General features: G+C 26.8%; 1 protein-coding gene across 1 annotated transcript; it reads right to left on the bottom strand.

The window, feature by feature from the left end:
* Positions 1-670: 670 nt before the first annotated feature.
* Positions 671-1,397, bottom strand: LOC136076990 (cystatin-1-like). Its single transcript, XM_065791127.1, has 2 exons — positions 1,120-1,397; positions 671-1,019 (listed from the first exon to the last, which is right to left on the bottom strand). Exons 1-2 carry the CDS (start codon positions 1,326-1,328, stop codon positions 782-784), a joined length of 447 nt encoding a protein of 148 aa, XP_065647199.1. The 5' UTR covers positions 1,329-1,397; the 3' UTR covers positions 671-781.
* Positions 1,398-14,556: the final 13,159 nt, after the last annotated feature.

The raw sequence follows: 14,556 nt of genomic DNA, 5'->3' as shown, positions 1-14,556 counted from the left end.
TATAAATCTTTATCTATCTAATGTATATCTCCTCATCTAAATAAAACGTCAAAAATAAAATTTGAAATTTAAGTAATTCGTGAATAGACCCTCATAATCATTTAGTTAAATATTTAAAGAATCTCTCTGTTAGATGAAACTTTAATTTAAAAGAATAAAACTAAGTGTAACAAGGTGTAACTAAGTGTAACTAAGGGCACAAAATTAAGTCACTTGATAATGACTAAAATTTTTTTCGCAAAGTATTTATTTGGCATCAAATCCATAACTCAATGTCATTAAATTTTATTTAATTATTTTTAAATTAAAATCCTTTTGAGTAACCAACATTTAAAAGCAATAAAAGGGTATTAAAATTAACTTGGTGGTGGTTCATGGGAGAAGCAGAATCTTATCTTTTAGTAAAGATTTGCCGTTAACAATAGTTTTACGCGTAAGGAAAAGGTAATAAAGAGATGTCACCTTGCATTACCATTAAATGGAGTTTTGCCAACCAAGAACTAAATACTGTATAAAATACAATAACAAACTTTAAACATGCTTTATCAAATTTTAGGTAAAAACCTATGGAAAACACTTAAAGCATCGAAAAAATAATTCTAACAATATAAAATGACATCTTAATCACAAGAGCAGAATCCTGCACAAGTTTTGAAAGACAAAATGTGTGTCCAGTGTGAATTTTATATTATTCATATAGAAAAAAATATTAAAAAAAAAAAAATCGTTTAACAAAAAAATCTACATGAAATTGCATTTCTGAGTTTTAGTAACAACAAATTTATTTATGTTTTTCACAGCTAACGGTCACGTTTAAATTGCCAATCCAAGATTGACTCAAAATGGTCACGTTACAAATTTTTTCTTCTTTTCGTTTCTTTGCTGGACAATCAACTATTTTTTTTTGCGCGTTTTCTTTTGTGTTTTTGCAGATAGATTCTACCATCTTAACATTAACATTGTACTTTATACCAGCAACAACTTGTGAAGTTGCGCTAACAATCTCATGTATTACCAGTCTAAAATGAAAATATCCATAAAAATAGATAAAAATAGTTTTCCAAAACTTTATTTTACTTTTAATAAAAAAATTATTAAAAAAAAATCAAATTGAGATACCTATGGGTTTTTTTACTGTGTTTTTTTGTTTTGTTATTAATCATTTCAGTAGCAATGTCTAAGCCTTTTGAGAAACCTCCATTTGCTAACACAAGCTTGTTAATATCGTCTTTAGACAGGTTACTTTTTCCTCCAGCAATACCGCCATCCTTTCCCCCATTTGCAAAACATAATGAAGAAAGAATTAGGAAACCGAGAACTTTTATCATTTTTGTGATTCAGCAGGTAAGAAGTAAAATATCTCTAACAACAACTGACAAATGTATTTTTTTGACATTTATATATACGCTTTTAAACAAAAGAATTTTAAAACGCAAATATTTGATAACGCAAATAATTTGTTATTTTAGTTAGCTAAATAAATATGCTTCACTTTTTTATAAATATTATTTTATTTATTTAATTTATTTTAATCAATATTACGTAATGTCTTAAAACAAGTTTGTCACTAAGTAATATCACAAAACAAGTTTGTATGTAATTTATACTAGTAAGTGTAAATTATGTACAAAGTACATAATTTATACTAGTAAGTATAAATTATATACAAAGTATGTACAAAAACAAGTAACTATTTAACTTGTAATTTTTTATAGCAATTAAACTTGCATTTCTTAACAGTTTTAAAGTTTTAAAACCCTTACGTCATTGTATTCAAGTTCTTTATGTGCTTTTGCCTATTCGCACTTATGTAAGGATTCCCATTAATGTTTGCCAAGTTTTTGCATTTTCTTTGCAGCTTTAAACGTTAGTTTGTCTTCGTGCTAGTTCTTACAAGTACTTACGCACTTACGAAATTAGCGCTATGGTAATCACCCTTTTGAAAAACGTAAATTTTACAAAAAACGCTTTATCAGTTCTAAATGAATTTTCATAATTCATTTTCAATAACTGTTTACTAATTTTCATGTAAATATTTAAAAGAAATTCAAAAAAAAAAAAATTATTCCACAGGTCTTTTTTATTTTAGAATATCTTCTAACATTTTAACTACCAGTTCAAAGTCTCGTGACTTCTCTATTTAATTCAGATTTTGTTTGTTTTGTAAAAAGAATATAACTGCACTTTAGTTTTATTGTATCGCCGTTTAGATTTTATTTTTTTATGCGAACTTTTTTTACAAGATATTAACTAACCTCTAAGTTTCAATTTTGATGGAACGTTTTTGATTTCTTCAGTTTCCTATATTTGAAAAATCTCCTGCAAAGTCTATTTGTTATAATTACTATTTTATAAAAAGTTAAAGTATTACTATAAATAAAATTATATAGTATAACTTGATTCTTATTGGTATGGAAATTATTTAAAATTAATTTAAAATTGAAAGTAATGAAAAAATAATTACTTTCTGTTTATATGTTTATCCTTGTTTATGCAAGTGAGCTTCATAAACAAGAAGTAAATTCTCATTTGAGAGTTTTAACAAGGGCTATAGCAAAGAGGACCAAAACAGGGCTGTGGCGAAGAGATTTTAAATGCAGAGAGGGGGGGGGGGGTAAATTAAAAAAAAAGGGTCCTCTTTAGCTGACATTTGCCGACTGCTAACTAAAAATCCAAATTTGCCGACTTCAGTGTCCCAATTTACCGAGTAACTTTTGAATAAATTTTTCCTAGGGGAGTTAGACGCCTCTAAATACGTCCCTGTATATAAATATATAGATATATATATTTCGCGATATTACTGCGGTTACCGCAAAAATTATTGTGAAAACTTTTAATTAAATTACAGTAATAATAGCGCGGTAACAGTATCAACGGACTCAGTAATACCGTGGTAGCGGTAACAAGTGTTAAATATGATATTTAAAAAATATTATATATAATTAATCGTTTTTCTGAACTAGAAAACTATATTTTAAATTTATACAATGAGCAAAAGCGTAAAACTTTTGATAAGGGCAATGTAATTTTACGATACTTCGTATATATTTACTTTGTATATATATATATATATATATATATATATATATATATATATATATATATATATATATATATATATATATATATATATATATATCTAATTTTTTGATAGACCTGTTAAAATTAGGTGGTTTAGACTTACTATCAGCCTTTATAAAGATTTCATTTTTTAAAGCAATCATCTTTTACTGCCGAAAGAAAAAGGATTTATTTGAGTTCACAAATAGTGATGTACAATGTTCTCAATATTTAGCTATTGTTGAAGATACTTTTCTATCTAATTATAGTTAGAAGCAAATTATAAAAAATTTGAATTTTCGAGATGTCGTTTTTTATGTTGCTGTTGACATTTTGTCAACAGCAACATAAAAAACGAAATGCAACTTAAAAACTTAAACCTTTTAATAATGACTTCAAAGTCCTTATTAAATGAGACCCGTTCAAATGTACTCTTTAGTCCTAAATTGACCTTTAGTCTATTGTATAGATTTAAAAACTCACTTTTTTAAAATCAATTTTTGAAAGATTTTGTTTGAACGCCGCGAATTTAAACTTGGCGGCTTCTTTGGTCCACAATGTCTTATTGCACAGTAAGTCATAAGGAATGTTTCCTAACCTAAACCCCCCAATAAATTTTGAACAAATAATATTATAATAGACATGGTTTATTATATTGAAATAATAATTTGCAGAAAAAATAACGTTAGTTTTGGAAAAATTTAGAATTTTATTACATAATTCAAAATTTTTTTCGCTACTTTAAAACATCCGTTAGTTGCAATAACAACAATGATAAATTTTTAAATTTGAATTGACGTAGAGTTTTTTGCTTTTATGTAGAGTGTTTTGTCTTTTACGTTCGGTATTAGGCTCTTGCAATACTTTAATGACATTGTGTATTATGTTTCTAAATGTGCAAACAAAAAAAATCAAGTTCAAATGAAAATATAAAAAGAGTTCTGATTTTTTTTTTAATTTTCTTGGGTAATTGGTATATAATATCATTAAAACTTTAAAGGTGGAGTTTTGAGCAATGACTTTACAGCTATGAATTTAAACCTTTTGAAGTGTTCGAGATATCATAAATACAAGCCTACATAAAAACATTATAGCAGAATGTCCTAATTTTTAATGAATTGATATCAAAACAACATAGTGTTTTGCTAAAATAACACAGTTTTAATGGTGTTTTGCTAAAATAACACAGTTTTAATGGTGTTTTGCTAAAATAACACAGTTTTATCTAATGGTTGTTATACTAGCTCAAACATTGTTCTGCTTAAAAAATCGCTAACTGTCTTATCATCATTTGATGCACCTTTTCTATTGGTTGGTCTATTTGGTGCACCTTTTTCTATTGGTTAATTTATGATAAAACCTATCCTGTTTAAAAATTTAGCTCAAAATTTAAGCAAAATTAATTTAAAAGCAGTTTTTTATACTTTATTCTTAAAATTTGCCATCGGTTTCATAATAAATATTATATAATAGATATGGAGCATACATTTAAAAAATCATATTCAGGCATGAAAAACGAAAACTCAACGCAATAGCAGCTGTGAATCAATGATTGCTTTGTCGAGCGTTTGCTTTGGAAGCAAGAGATCCAAGGTTTACGCGAGCTCTGGGCATATTTTGCGTCATCAGTAAGAAAGGAGGTGTGAACTTTCCAGTTAAATGCTTTTCCACGGTGTTCGGCACAAAATCATAAGGATTTTTCGGGGCACCTAAAACAATAAATGAAAACCAAAAATTTTTACTTTTTACTTTCAATGTTGTTCATAAGTGGTGCATTGTGGTGCATTGTGGTGCATTGGCTATGCATCACATGGTGGTTGGGATTTAATTTGAAAAAATTGTTGAAAATTGACAATCCGTAATACCGTGTGGTATTGCTCTACAATCTAAACAGCATTAAATAAAGTTGTTCGCTTGGAAATTGAATTATTTTATCCATTGATTTTTTCATTAACATTATTTTTTTTTATTAATTTATTCAGACATCTTTTATTAATTTATGTAGACATCCATTTCAAGTTGAACTTTTTTTCCAGCCATGAAATATTTTTAAAACCTTAGTTTTGGTTATGTGGTTGATAAATATATAAAAAAAAAACAAAAAAACTACAGCCCCTTAGTTTTACATTGTAAAAAAAAAAGTTTTTTTCTTTTTTACAATCTGTAAAACTAAGGAGCTATTCCACATGAGTGTTACCGCGTTTTTAGATCCGTGTTAAATAATCTGAAGTAGAATTAGAAAGCAATAAAATATTCAAGTCTCTAAAAAAAAATTGTTATAAAAGTCAACCTACAGTTTATTTTATTTTAAATTCTCCCAAAGTTATTTTTATTGATAGAAAATGCAATAATGAGAAACGCAGACATTATTTTTTTTGTTTGTTTCTTTGACTGTTTGTTTTATTTGTTCTTGTCTTTTTACATTGAATGTTTTTGGTGTTAACACTATTTACCTTAGTTAATTAAGTTTTGCTTTTAACAATATTATAGGAATTTAATATTGTAAAAACATAACTAGTACAACGGTTCTTGATGATAAGACTTAATGGTCTTCTGCAAGTTTCCCGCGTTTTTATATATTTTTGTATAACTATCTCTTATTATTTTGTCTTTGATTTTTTTTATATTTATAACTGGATTATTTTTGAAAGATAAGAGTATCTTGTATTATATTACGGAATTTAATTGTAACAAAAACGGAAAATTTAAAAAAGAAAAAAGAAAAAAAAAAAAAAATTTATTGAATTAAAAAATGTATACGTTTAAGAAGCTGTTGACAGGCAATATTTTAATCAACAGATCACTCGGATTTTTAATGATGCATAATTTTAAATAGTTGATACAAGGTGATCCTTAGATTTTAAATGATGTGCTTGGAAAACATATTTTATCACTCAAAAAAACGTTCTCTTCCTTAAAAATATTTTAGTTATATAAAATATTTTAGTTATATAAAATATTTAAGTTATAAAATATTTAAGTTATATAAAATATTTAAGTTATAAAATATTTAAGTTATATTAGAGGTGAAAATTAAACTAGTCATCAAACGGAAATGATCGAAAATTTTAAAATGTGCACAAAAAAAAAAAAAAAGTTTCTGATGAAAAGTTTTACAAGAAAATATAAAAATAATAAATATTGTATTTTCTTAAAAAATAATCAAAACAGAATATAATTTCTGACCTATAAACATGTCGAGCAGCAGTGATGAAAATGACAATTCTAAACATTTTCAAAATTTAAAAATTTCAGAAAATTTTTGTATCGTTTTGCCTCATTTTCCCTCGCTGCGCATTGACACAAAAACCAAAATTGATACACTTTTTAAAAGTAACCATGATTTTTATACATTTGACAACAATTGTTGATTAATTTACTATTACCACTTTATGTTAAATAGCGTCTAAAAGAAATTTTTTATCGTTTACACCATTTCACCTTACCTGAGGGTAATTTAGTGCTCTTGCGGCTTTAAAATAATTCGACTGTCAACTAAATCGACTAATATGTTTTCTAAAATCGAATAAAATCGACAAATGCATTCTTGAAATCGACTAAAGTCGATTTAGTCGAAATACGAGAAAAAAGTTATTTTTCGAAATAAATTGTAATATAATAGTAAAGTAATTTTTATTCGCTCATTTTTTTTCAATACCATATTTTCAATATCATATCATGTAAATATTAATGGAATAAAACAATATGAGACCTCCGACAATGGGAGAATTTATTCCCGAGCCCGAATAATTTAGTCTTACAACAATTAGATTTTGGAGCTTCGCTTTTTAATTTTGCCCCAGGGCTCCGAGACAATTCGGAACGGTCTTGAATGAAAGTATTTATGAAAATCACAAGCACAGAGTAAACAAACAAAAAAAGTTAATGAAATACATAACTGCAAGTTAGGTTATAAATCAGGTATAAATATTGCTAACGTGCTATGAAAACAGATAAAAACTTAAAAATAATAAACAAAAAAACTAGGAAGCATGTAAAATTTATAATACTACATGCTATTGTAATAAAATGAGCAAACAAAAATTATATATCGAAAAAATTAAATTCATTAAAAAGATGTATATTTTAAGATTATTCAACTAAATCAACTTCAAACGAATCCATAGTTGATTAAATCGACTATTCAATTTTTTTAAAGTCGACTTATTTCGACTTTAGACTAATTGATTTGAAGTCGAAGTCGAACACAACACTACTTTTATTATAAATAAATTTTTTTATATACATACATATACAATAAAATAAGTAGCTAGAAATTGAAGAAGACTTAATTTTACCCTACCATTATAATTTACCATTATAAAATCGTGACTTATAAATAACTTATTAAAAAGATGTAAATACATCAACTAGATGATAATATACAGTGTTAATTTAAATAAGTTTTAATAGATAAAGAAGCGTATACTACCAAACTGTTTACATTTTCTACAGTTGCAAATTACGATTAAATGTTTAAAAGCAATTGTTGGGGATGAAAAACAGAGTAAGGTTAAACTTATAAACATGTGGAACATCACTACATGTACACCTTGGAAAAAGTGTGTCTCCAAAAAAGTTTATTTTAAACACAGTATTTATTATTAAATAAAAACACGATCTGCCTGAATGTGTTATTAAAAATATGTTGACTGAAATAAAAAAATATGTTGGTCGATCAGGATTTGAAACCAATGTGGAGATTGGTGTGAATAGAAAGTCCCATTCACTAAATCAGTTTTATTGCGTTCAGCAGTTGACATTTCAGCAACGTGCTAACCATACGGAGGTTGAAAAAGATGTAGTATATGTTGAAGATATACCTATGCTTGTTGATGTAATATGCAAACAAAGAGATATTGTTCTCCAAAAATTAATTGTGTGGATTGGTATTGACGGCGGCCAAGCGGTCAATTAAAGTCTTTTTCAATCAGAAAAACTTGAAGATCAATTAAGGAACCAAAAGGACTCGAGTGTAAACAAAGTTATTTTATTGGCAATTGTCCGACATGTTGAAGAAAGCAGCTACAATTTAGCCCAATTTGTCCATCTTCTCAAACTGCATGAATGGAAATACTTCCTTGCATCAGATCTTAAGCTGATCAATATCATGCTTGATTATCTGCCCATGGTGAGAATGATGCCTGGGCTTATTGTATTAATGCAAAAGACAAATCAGAAGAATTTAGAACTTTAGGTAGTTTATCCCATCAGAATCAACGCTTTGTTGATGCAGGGAAACCACACAAGTTGATGCAGAGCTTCTTTAATGTCATCAACTCATGTCTTTTTGATGAGAGCCCCGATAGCCTGGTATTGGATGTTATACTTCCACCAGAGCTGCATTTATATGAGCATATTATCACACAGGTGTTCAGAGTACTATTTTCAGATAAGACCTTAACTAAGTTCTTAAAAAAAAAATTTTTACTCAGCATGGCTACAATGGTGGGGGACTAGATGGACCTATTTGTCAAAAAGTTCTCATGCCATTAGATGAGAAGATAACTGTAGCGCCGCTGAAGTACTATGAGTGTATTAACACACTAAGAAAATTTAAAGCAGGTAAATATTAATAAATACAATATTATTAACATACTTAAGGATCTTAATAAGATATATTTTTATTTTTAGTGACTGAAAGTTGTTTTGGAGTGACATTAGATCCGTCTTATGGTTACAAAATTAGAGTTTTCATAGACTCCATTGACTACATGAACAGTTATGTTGATGAAAGGTTTAACATCAGTATGTTACTCGGATGGAAGTACCATATCATTAAATATCACTTGTATGATTATTTGGACCGCCATCAGATGTCTCTCGGTCTGACGTCAGAACAAACCTTAGAAGCTGTTCACAAGAATATTAATAAGACTATCAAGAGGTTTAGTGTCTCTGAAAGTAATCCTCATCATGGAATAAAACCGAGAAGAATGGCTGAGACATACAGCTCAATGAGAGTATAAAGTTTAAGTTGGTTAAGGATGGAGAACTTGTATATATATAAACTACTTTAATATCCTCATAAACGTCTTTTAATTTCTTATTTTTCCTATTTTATTTAATTTATGTTAAAGATATGAGAATTTTTGATAAAACAACTATAATAGTATATTTTTAAACTATTAAAAATATTTGTAGTTATTGTTTGGATTGAAATTTATTAAAAAAATATTTTTTCTTGGCATTTTAAATTTAATATCAAAATTTGATTCCAAATTTTACAAAAATAATACATTTACACAGAGGCGGCGGAAAGAAATAATATGGGGGAGTGTGCTAAAAATATTTTTATTTAACTTTTATTAAAATAATTTTAATCGGTTTAATATAATCTTAACCCCATAGATTAAAATGTTGTTAAATGGTAACACAATTGTTAACATATAACTGGAATTATTTAAATTAGTATTAATCTTGCCGTGGTTTCTTGTTGATTTATCATCACTTTTTACATTTGGCGTCATTTGCTACTGTCAAGATTAAACATTTTGAAATGTTTAATCTTGACAGTAGCAAATGACTTAAAAGTTAAAGGCTGGGGGAGGGGGGACTTTATATACTAAAGCCCCAAGATTTTTAAAAGTGTGGGGGCTGAAGATTCCTAAGCTCCGCCTGTTCCGCCAGACCTATATTTATTCATTATCATTATAATTTTAAATTGTAAGATTACTTCTGCTCCATAGGGTCTATTTGAGCTATCTGTAGCACCATAGACAACAAGGTTATGACGGTAAAAATATATCTTCACTATTAAAAATAAAAAAATCATCCAACTCTTAATTTAGGAGCGGGTACGATTTTAATTTCTGTTTAGCGTTAATCTACTATATCCACCTGATAGTTCTGTGAAGAAAAATCCAGGTACCTTCACCTTTAACCTAAACCCCCTATCTGGGAGCAGTATATATATATATATATATATATATATATATATATATATATATATATATATATATATATATATATATATATATATATATATATATATATATATATATATATATATGCAATTTTGCTTCTTTTGAGATTCAACATGACATACTTCTGAAAAAAAGTTTTTTAGAAGTATGTCATGTTAAATCTCAAAAGAAGCAAAATTATATAAAAATTTCAAAAATAACAATCATTTTATAAAAAAATTATTATTCAAGATTTTCTTGGAAACTGTTATCACAAAAATACACTTCTTTCATTTTTAGTTATGAAAGGTCTTTTTTCTGCAATAAACTCTAAAATAATAATTTTTTAACAAAATGATTTAATAAAAAGGTTTATTAAAGATTTTATTAAAAAATTAATAAAATTTTTTGATAAAATTTTTAAGTGTCCATATTATAAATAAGTGACAATTTATAATATGGACAAACTGTAAAAAGTTAATCTCATGGTTGTAAGACGTATTAATTTGTACTATACTTATTCATAAAGTTTTTTAAAATTGGAGAATACATAGTTATACCATGGTTTCACTTCTTTCCCCAGTGTGACACAAATAAAAAATATAACAAATTAGCTTTGTACTATTCTATTATACTATTAACACATTTTTAAAAAATTGTCCTTAAAAACTGCCTCATATATGAGAAATATGAATGAAAATGTCATCATTTAGAAATATTAGCATTAGTTTTTTACTAAAGAAAATAAACACTTTAAAAACACTTTTCTCAAATCTAAGGTTTTTTTATTGGAATTAATAAAGTAGTATCATGGTTTTGTGTATTATATTAAATATATTATTCTTTATATAAAAAAGTTGCTTATTTTTAATATGTAAACGGATTAAGCTGACCGGAACCACCCTCCAAACATGTGTCCGATACCACCTAATCTCACCTCATTCACAAATACTAGTTTTAAAACCAGTAAATTAAAGTATTAAAGGAGGTTTTCTTTAATAAATATTGTAAATAAAAATCTATCTTTAATCAATAAAAGTTATTAGTTTACATAAAAAATAGGTATATTATTATGCGAATCAAACATTATGATAAGTTGCTCTCATGGTGATGGGAAACAATATCTTGCACTCCCAACCAGATATTTTGCATAAGCCATACTTTCACTAAAATAATGTTATAGTATTTAAAGTCACATAGCTTTTTTAGTTTAAGCTGTACATTAAATGGCCGGAGTTACCCGCCGTCCGGGACTACCCGACTTTCCCCTAATATTTGGCCACACAGCGCTGAAAAAAATTTGAAACACAAATACAAAGGTGTATTTAAAAGCGCATGCTGATGATAGACTACCTGATGTTTGGATTTTGATGCATTACATCAACTCAAAGCATGCATCTATAAAATCATGGCTTGAGATAAATAAAATGATATTCTAAAATGGCTGCTTTAAAATCCTAATCTGAATCTGATCGAGAATTTATGGAACAATATTGGTGAGAGGGGGGGGGATATAACAAGATATACAAATTATACTAATACTCAAATTTTAAGGAGTTTTAAGAAATTTTAAGAAATTTTAAGTCACGGTAAGGAAGGAGGCGTGAACTTTCTGGTTAAATGCACTTCCGCGGTGCCCTGTGACAAGACCGTTAGGACTTCTTGGGGCACCTAAAAATTAAAAAAAAAAAAAAAAAAAAAAAAAAAAGTTTCTGGATATTCTAAAATGGCTTCAGTCAAAAGTTTGTTAACAGTATGTTATCAAGATGTGCTGAAGTAATAAAGAATAAAGGCTACCCAACAAAATACTAGTGTTTGCTTTAATTTTTGAAGACTTTTGTACAATACTGTTTTTTTGTTTGATTTAGTACTTTTTGTTTGACATACTACTTTTATAATCAAAATCTTTTGTTTAATAAACTTTATCTAATAATAACTATACCTCAGTTAAAAATTATTTATTTCTTTATGGTATGTATAAAAATAGAAATTAATTTGTATTAAAATAATTTAATTTAAATTAATAAAAACTTCTATAACTTATTTGTATAACAATTTTCTGCATATATAGTTGAACATAAAATGTTTATTGGAATATAAGTTCATGAATTTGTTATGCTTGGTGATCCTTTACAGAAAGTCTTTGCTAAATAAAGCAGGTGTTGAATATTTCTTCAGTTAGTTTGACATCTAACAAAAAAAAGTGAGAATGGTTTTTGACATACTGGATGACTTTGAAGAATCTATAAAACAAGCAATATATATATATATATATATATATATATATATATATATATATATATATATATATATATATATATATATATATATATATATATATATATTTAAAGACATCTTTATTGTTATTAATTTTGTTCTCAAAACCAAAATTAATAACAATAAAGTTGTCTTTAAGTATTAAAAATTTTGCTAGATTACAGCATACAACCAGGAAGACCAGAAAAAGAGTTGCACCACCATTTTTACTGTTTTAAAGTACATATTTATTTGCACTAAAATCAAAAAATGATTGAATCTTATATATTATTAGCATCTTTTTTTAAAATAAAAAAAGTTATTATAAAAACATATTTATAGAGGACACACAGTATTCTACCGAACAAATTATAAAATTTATTCGGTAGAATACTGTGTGTCCTCTACCCCAAAATATTTAAAAGTAAATAAAGATTTCGAAATATTGTAAAAATACTATTTAAAGGCAGTCAGTCAATAATAAAAATGGTGATAATAAATAGAAGTTAACAAAGTAGAATTATTCATTAAAGTCTCTAGCTTGAACTGTCAAAATAATTAATAAAATTATTATCAACAGCAAAAAAATGTGTGACTGAAACCATTTTTAACAATAGACACCACATGAAGGTAACCCAAAGTCATCTTAGTATAATGGTTTTGTTAAAATTGTTTTTCAAATCCCAGACGTAGTTTGATAGGACGGTAGACTTTTTGTATTTAACATTACTGAATGAAAGTTTTTAACGAAACTCCCATACAAACATGGTCAATTCTCAAGTCTGTACCCTCGTACTCAAATATTATTGAAAGGTGCCCACTTTGCCTGTATGAGGAATTTGCTATTATATCGTATTCAAAACCTGGTGGAACTGCTGAATAAAAAAACAGATAATTTTATATGAAAGTGCTGGTACAAAAATAAATTCTTATTAATAAATTACAAAGCTTGCTACAAACCTAACTAACAACTAAAAATAACTATATTAATCTACTTCATTTATTTCTAGGCTGACTAATAAATTACTCTCATATATAGCTATCGTAATATATTTCATAATATTATATTTATTTTTATATCGATTTTTAATTTTATATATTTTTCAATATATAATATATAATGCACATTATCACATAAGCGAATATTTTAAACAACATTAAACATATAACAATTTTACAATTATTAGCTGACTGAAAACAAACTAATAATATTATTAATCTCACTGCTAATCAATTTCCGTCCAGTAACAATCCAAAATTCAAATATAGCCGTAACGTCCACTAAACAAATCGTAGCAACATTTACTACTTTTACTACTTGCCTGATGATTGCGGTAACACATGAAACTCAGAGTTGCAATATTAAATTATATTAAAAACATTAGCAGTTAGCTAATTCCTGGTACTACGGGTAACAGTAACACATATATACTATATAGCTCTAGTTTACTTATTGAGCACTCTTTTAAGTATACAATATTATACATGATAATATAAAGATAATTTCTTTATATATATATATATATATATATATATATATATATATATATATATATATATATTTATAAAAATATAAGTGTATTTTATTATATATATCTATATATTCATATATATATGTATAGATCTATAGTTTGTTGGCTTTGGGAAGAGCGGAAGGAAAAAAGTGATTCTTACGCCAACATATACGTCACTTTTAATTACTTTTAACTTTCGTCCAACATTTCCGTGTTGGACGAAAGTAAAAACCATTAATTTAATTACAAATTAATCGTTTTTTAAAAAAACCACAAAAACGCAAATTTAATTGACGAGAATGTTTTAAAAACATTGTGAATGTTTTTAACAATATAAACAATGTTTTTATTTTTATTTTTTTTAATAAAATGTTTTTATTTTTATTTTTTTTAATAAAATGTTTTTATTTTTATTTTTTTTAATAAAATGTTTTTATTTTTATTTTTTTTACTGTAAATCATGCGCGGAGTGTTGCTACATCGACTATCTTATAGCCTGACTCGCAAGGGAGTGCTGCTACATCGACTGACAAATAGCCTGACTCGCAAGGGAGTGCTGCTACATCGACTGACAAATAGCCTGACTCGCAAGGGAGTTCTGCTACATCGACTGACAAATAGCCTGACCCGCAAGGGAGGGCTGCTACATCGACTGAGGGTTTGGTTGGGGCAGGCAGTCTATCATTATTAAAAAAAAAAAATTCCGGTCTTGCATTTTAATTTTTACTTTTTGTCAACAAAATGTGGAAAAAACTTTCGGACAACATCTAAGGGTTCTATATATATATATATATATGTATATATATATATTATATATACAT

This window comes from Hydra vulgaris, chromosome 02 (assembly GCF_038396675.1).
Source record: "Hydra vulgaris chromosome 02, alternate assembly HydraT2T_AEP".
Taxonomy (NCBI): Eukaryota; Metazoa; Cnidaria; class Hydrozoa; order Anthoathecata; family Hydridae; genus Hydra; species Hydra vulgaris.
Note: the sequence above shows the minus strand (reverse complement) of the source record. Positions and strands in the feature narration are given on the sequence as shown.

Bases quoted from the DNA above. Each gene is read 5' to 3' on its own strand.
- LOC136076990 (XM_065791127.1), bottom strand. From the start codon at position 1,328: ATGATAAAAGTTCTCGGTTTCCTAATTCTTTCTTCATTATGTTTTGCA. The intron at 1,020-1,119 runs GTATCTCAATTT...TTTTCATTTTAG, and splicing joins CACAGTAAAAAAACCCATAG to ACTGGTAATACATGAGATTG.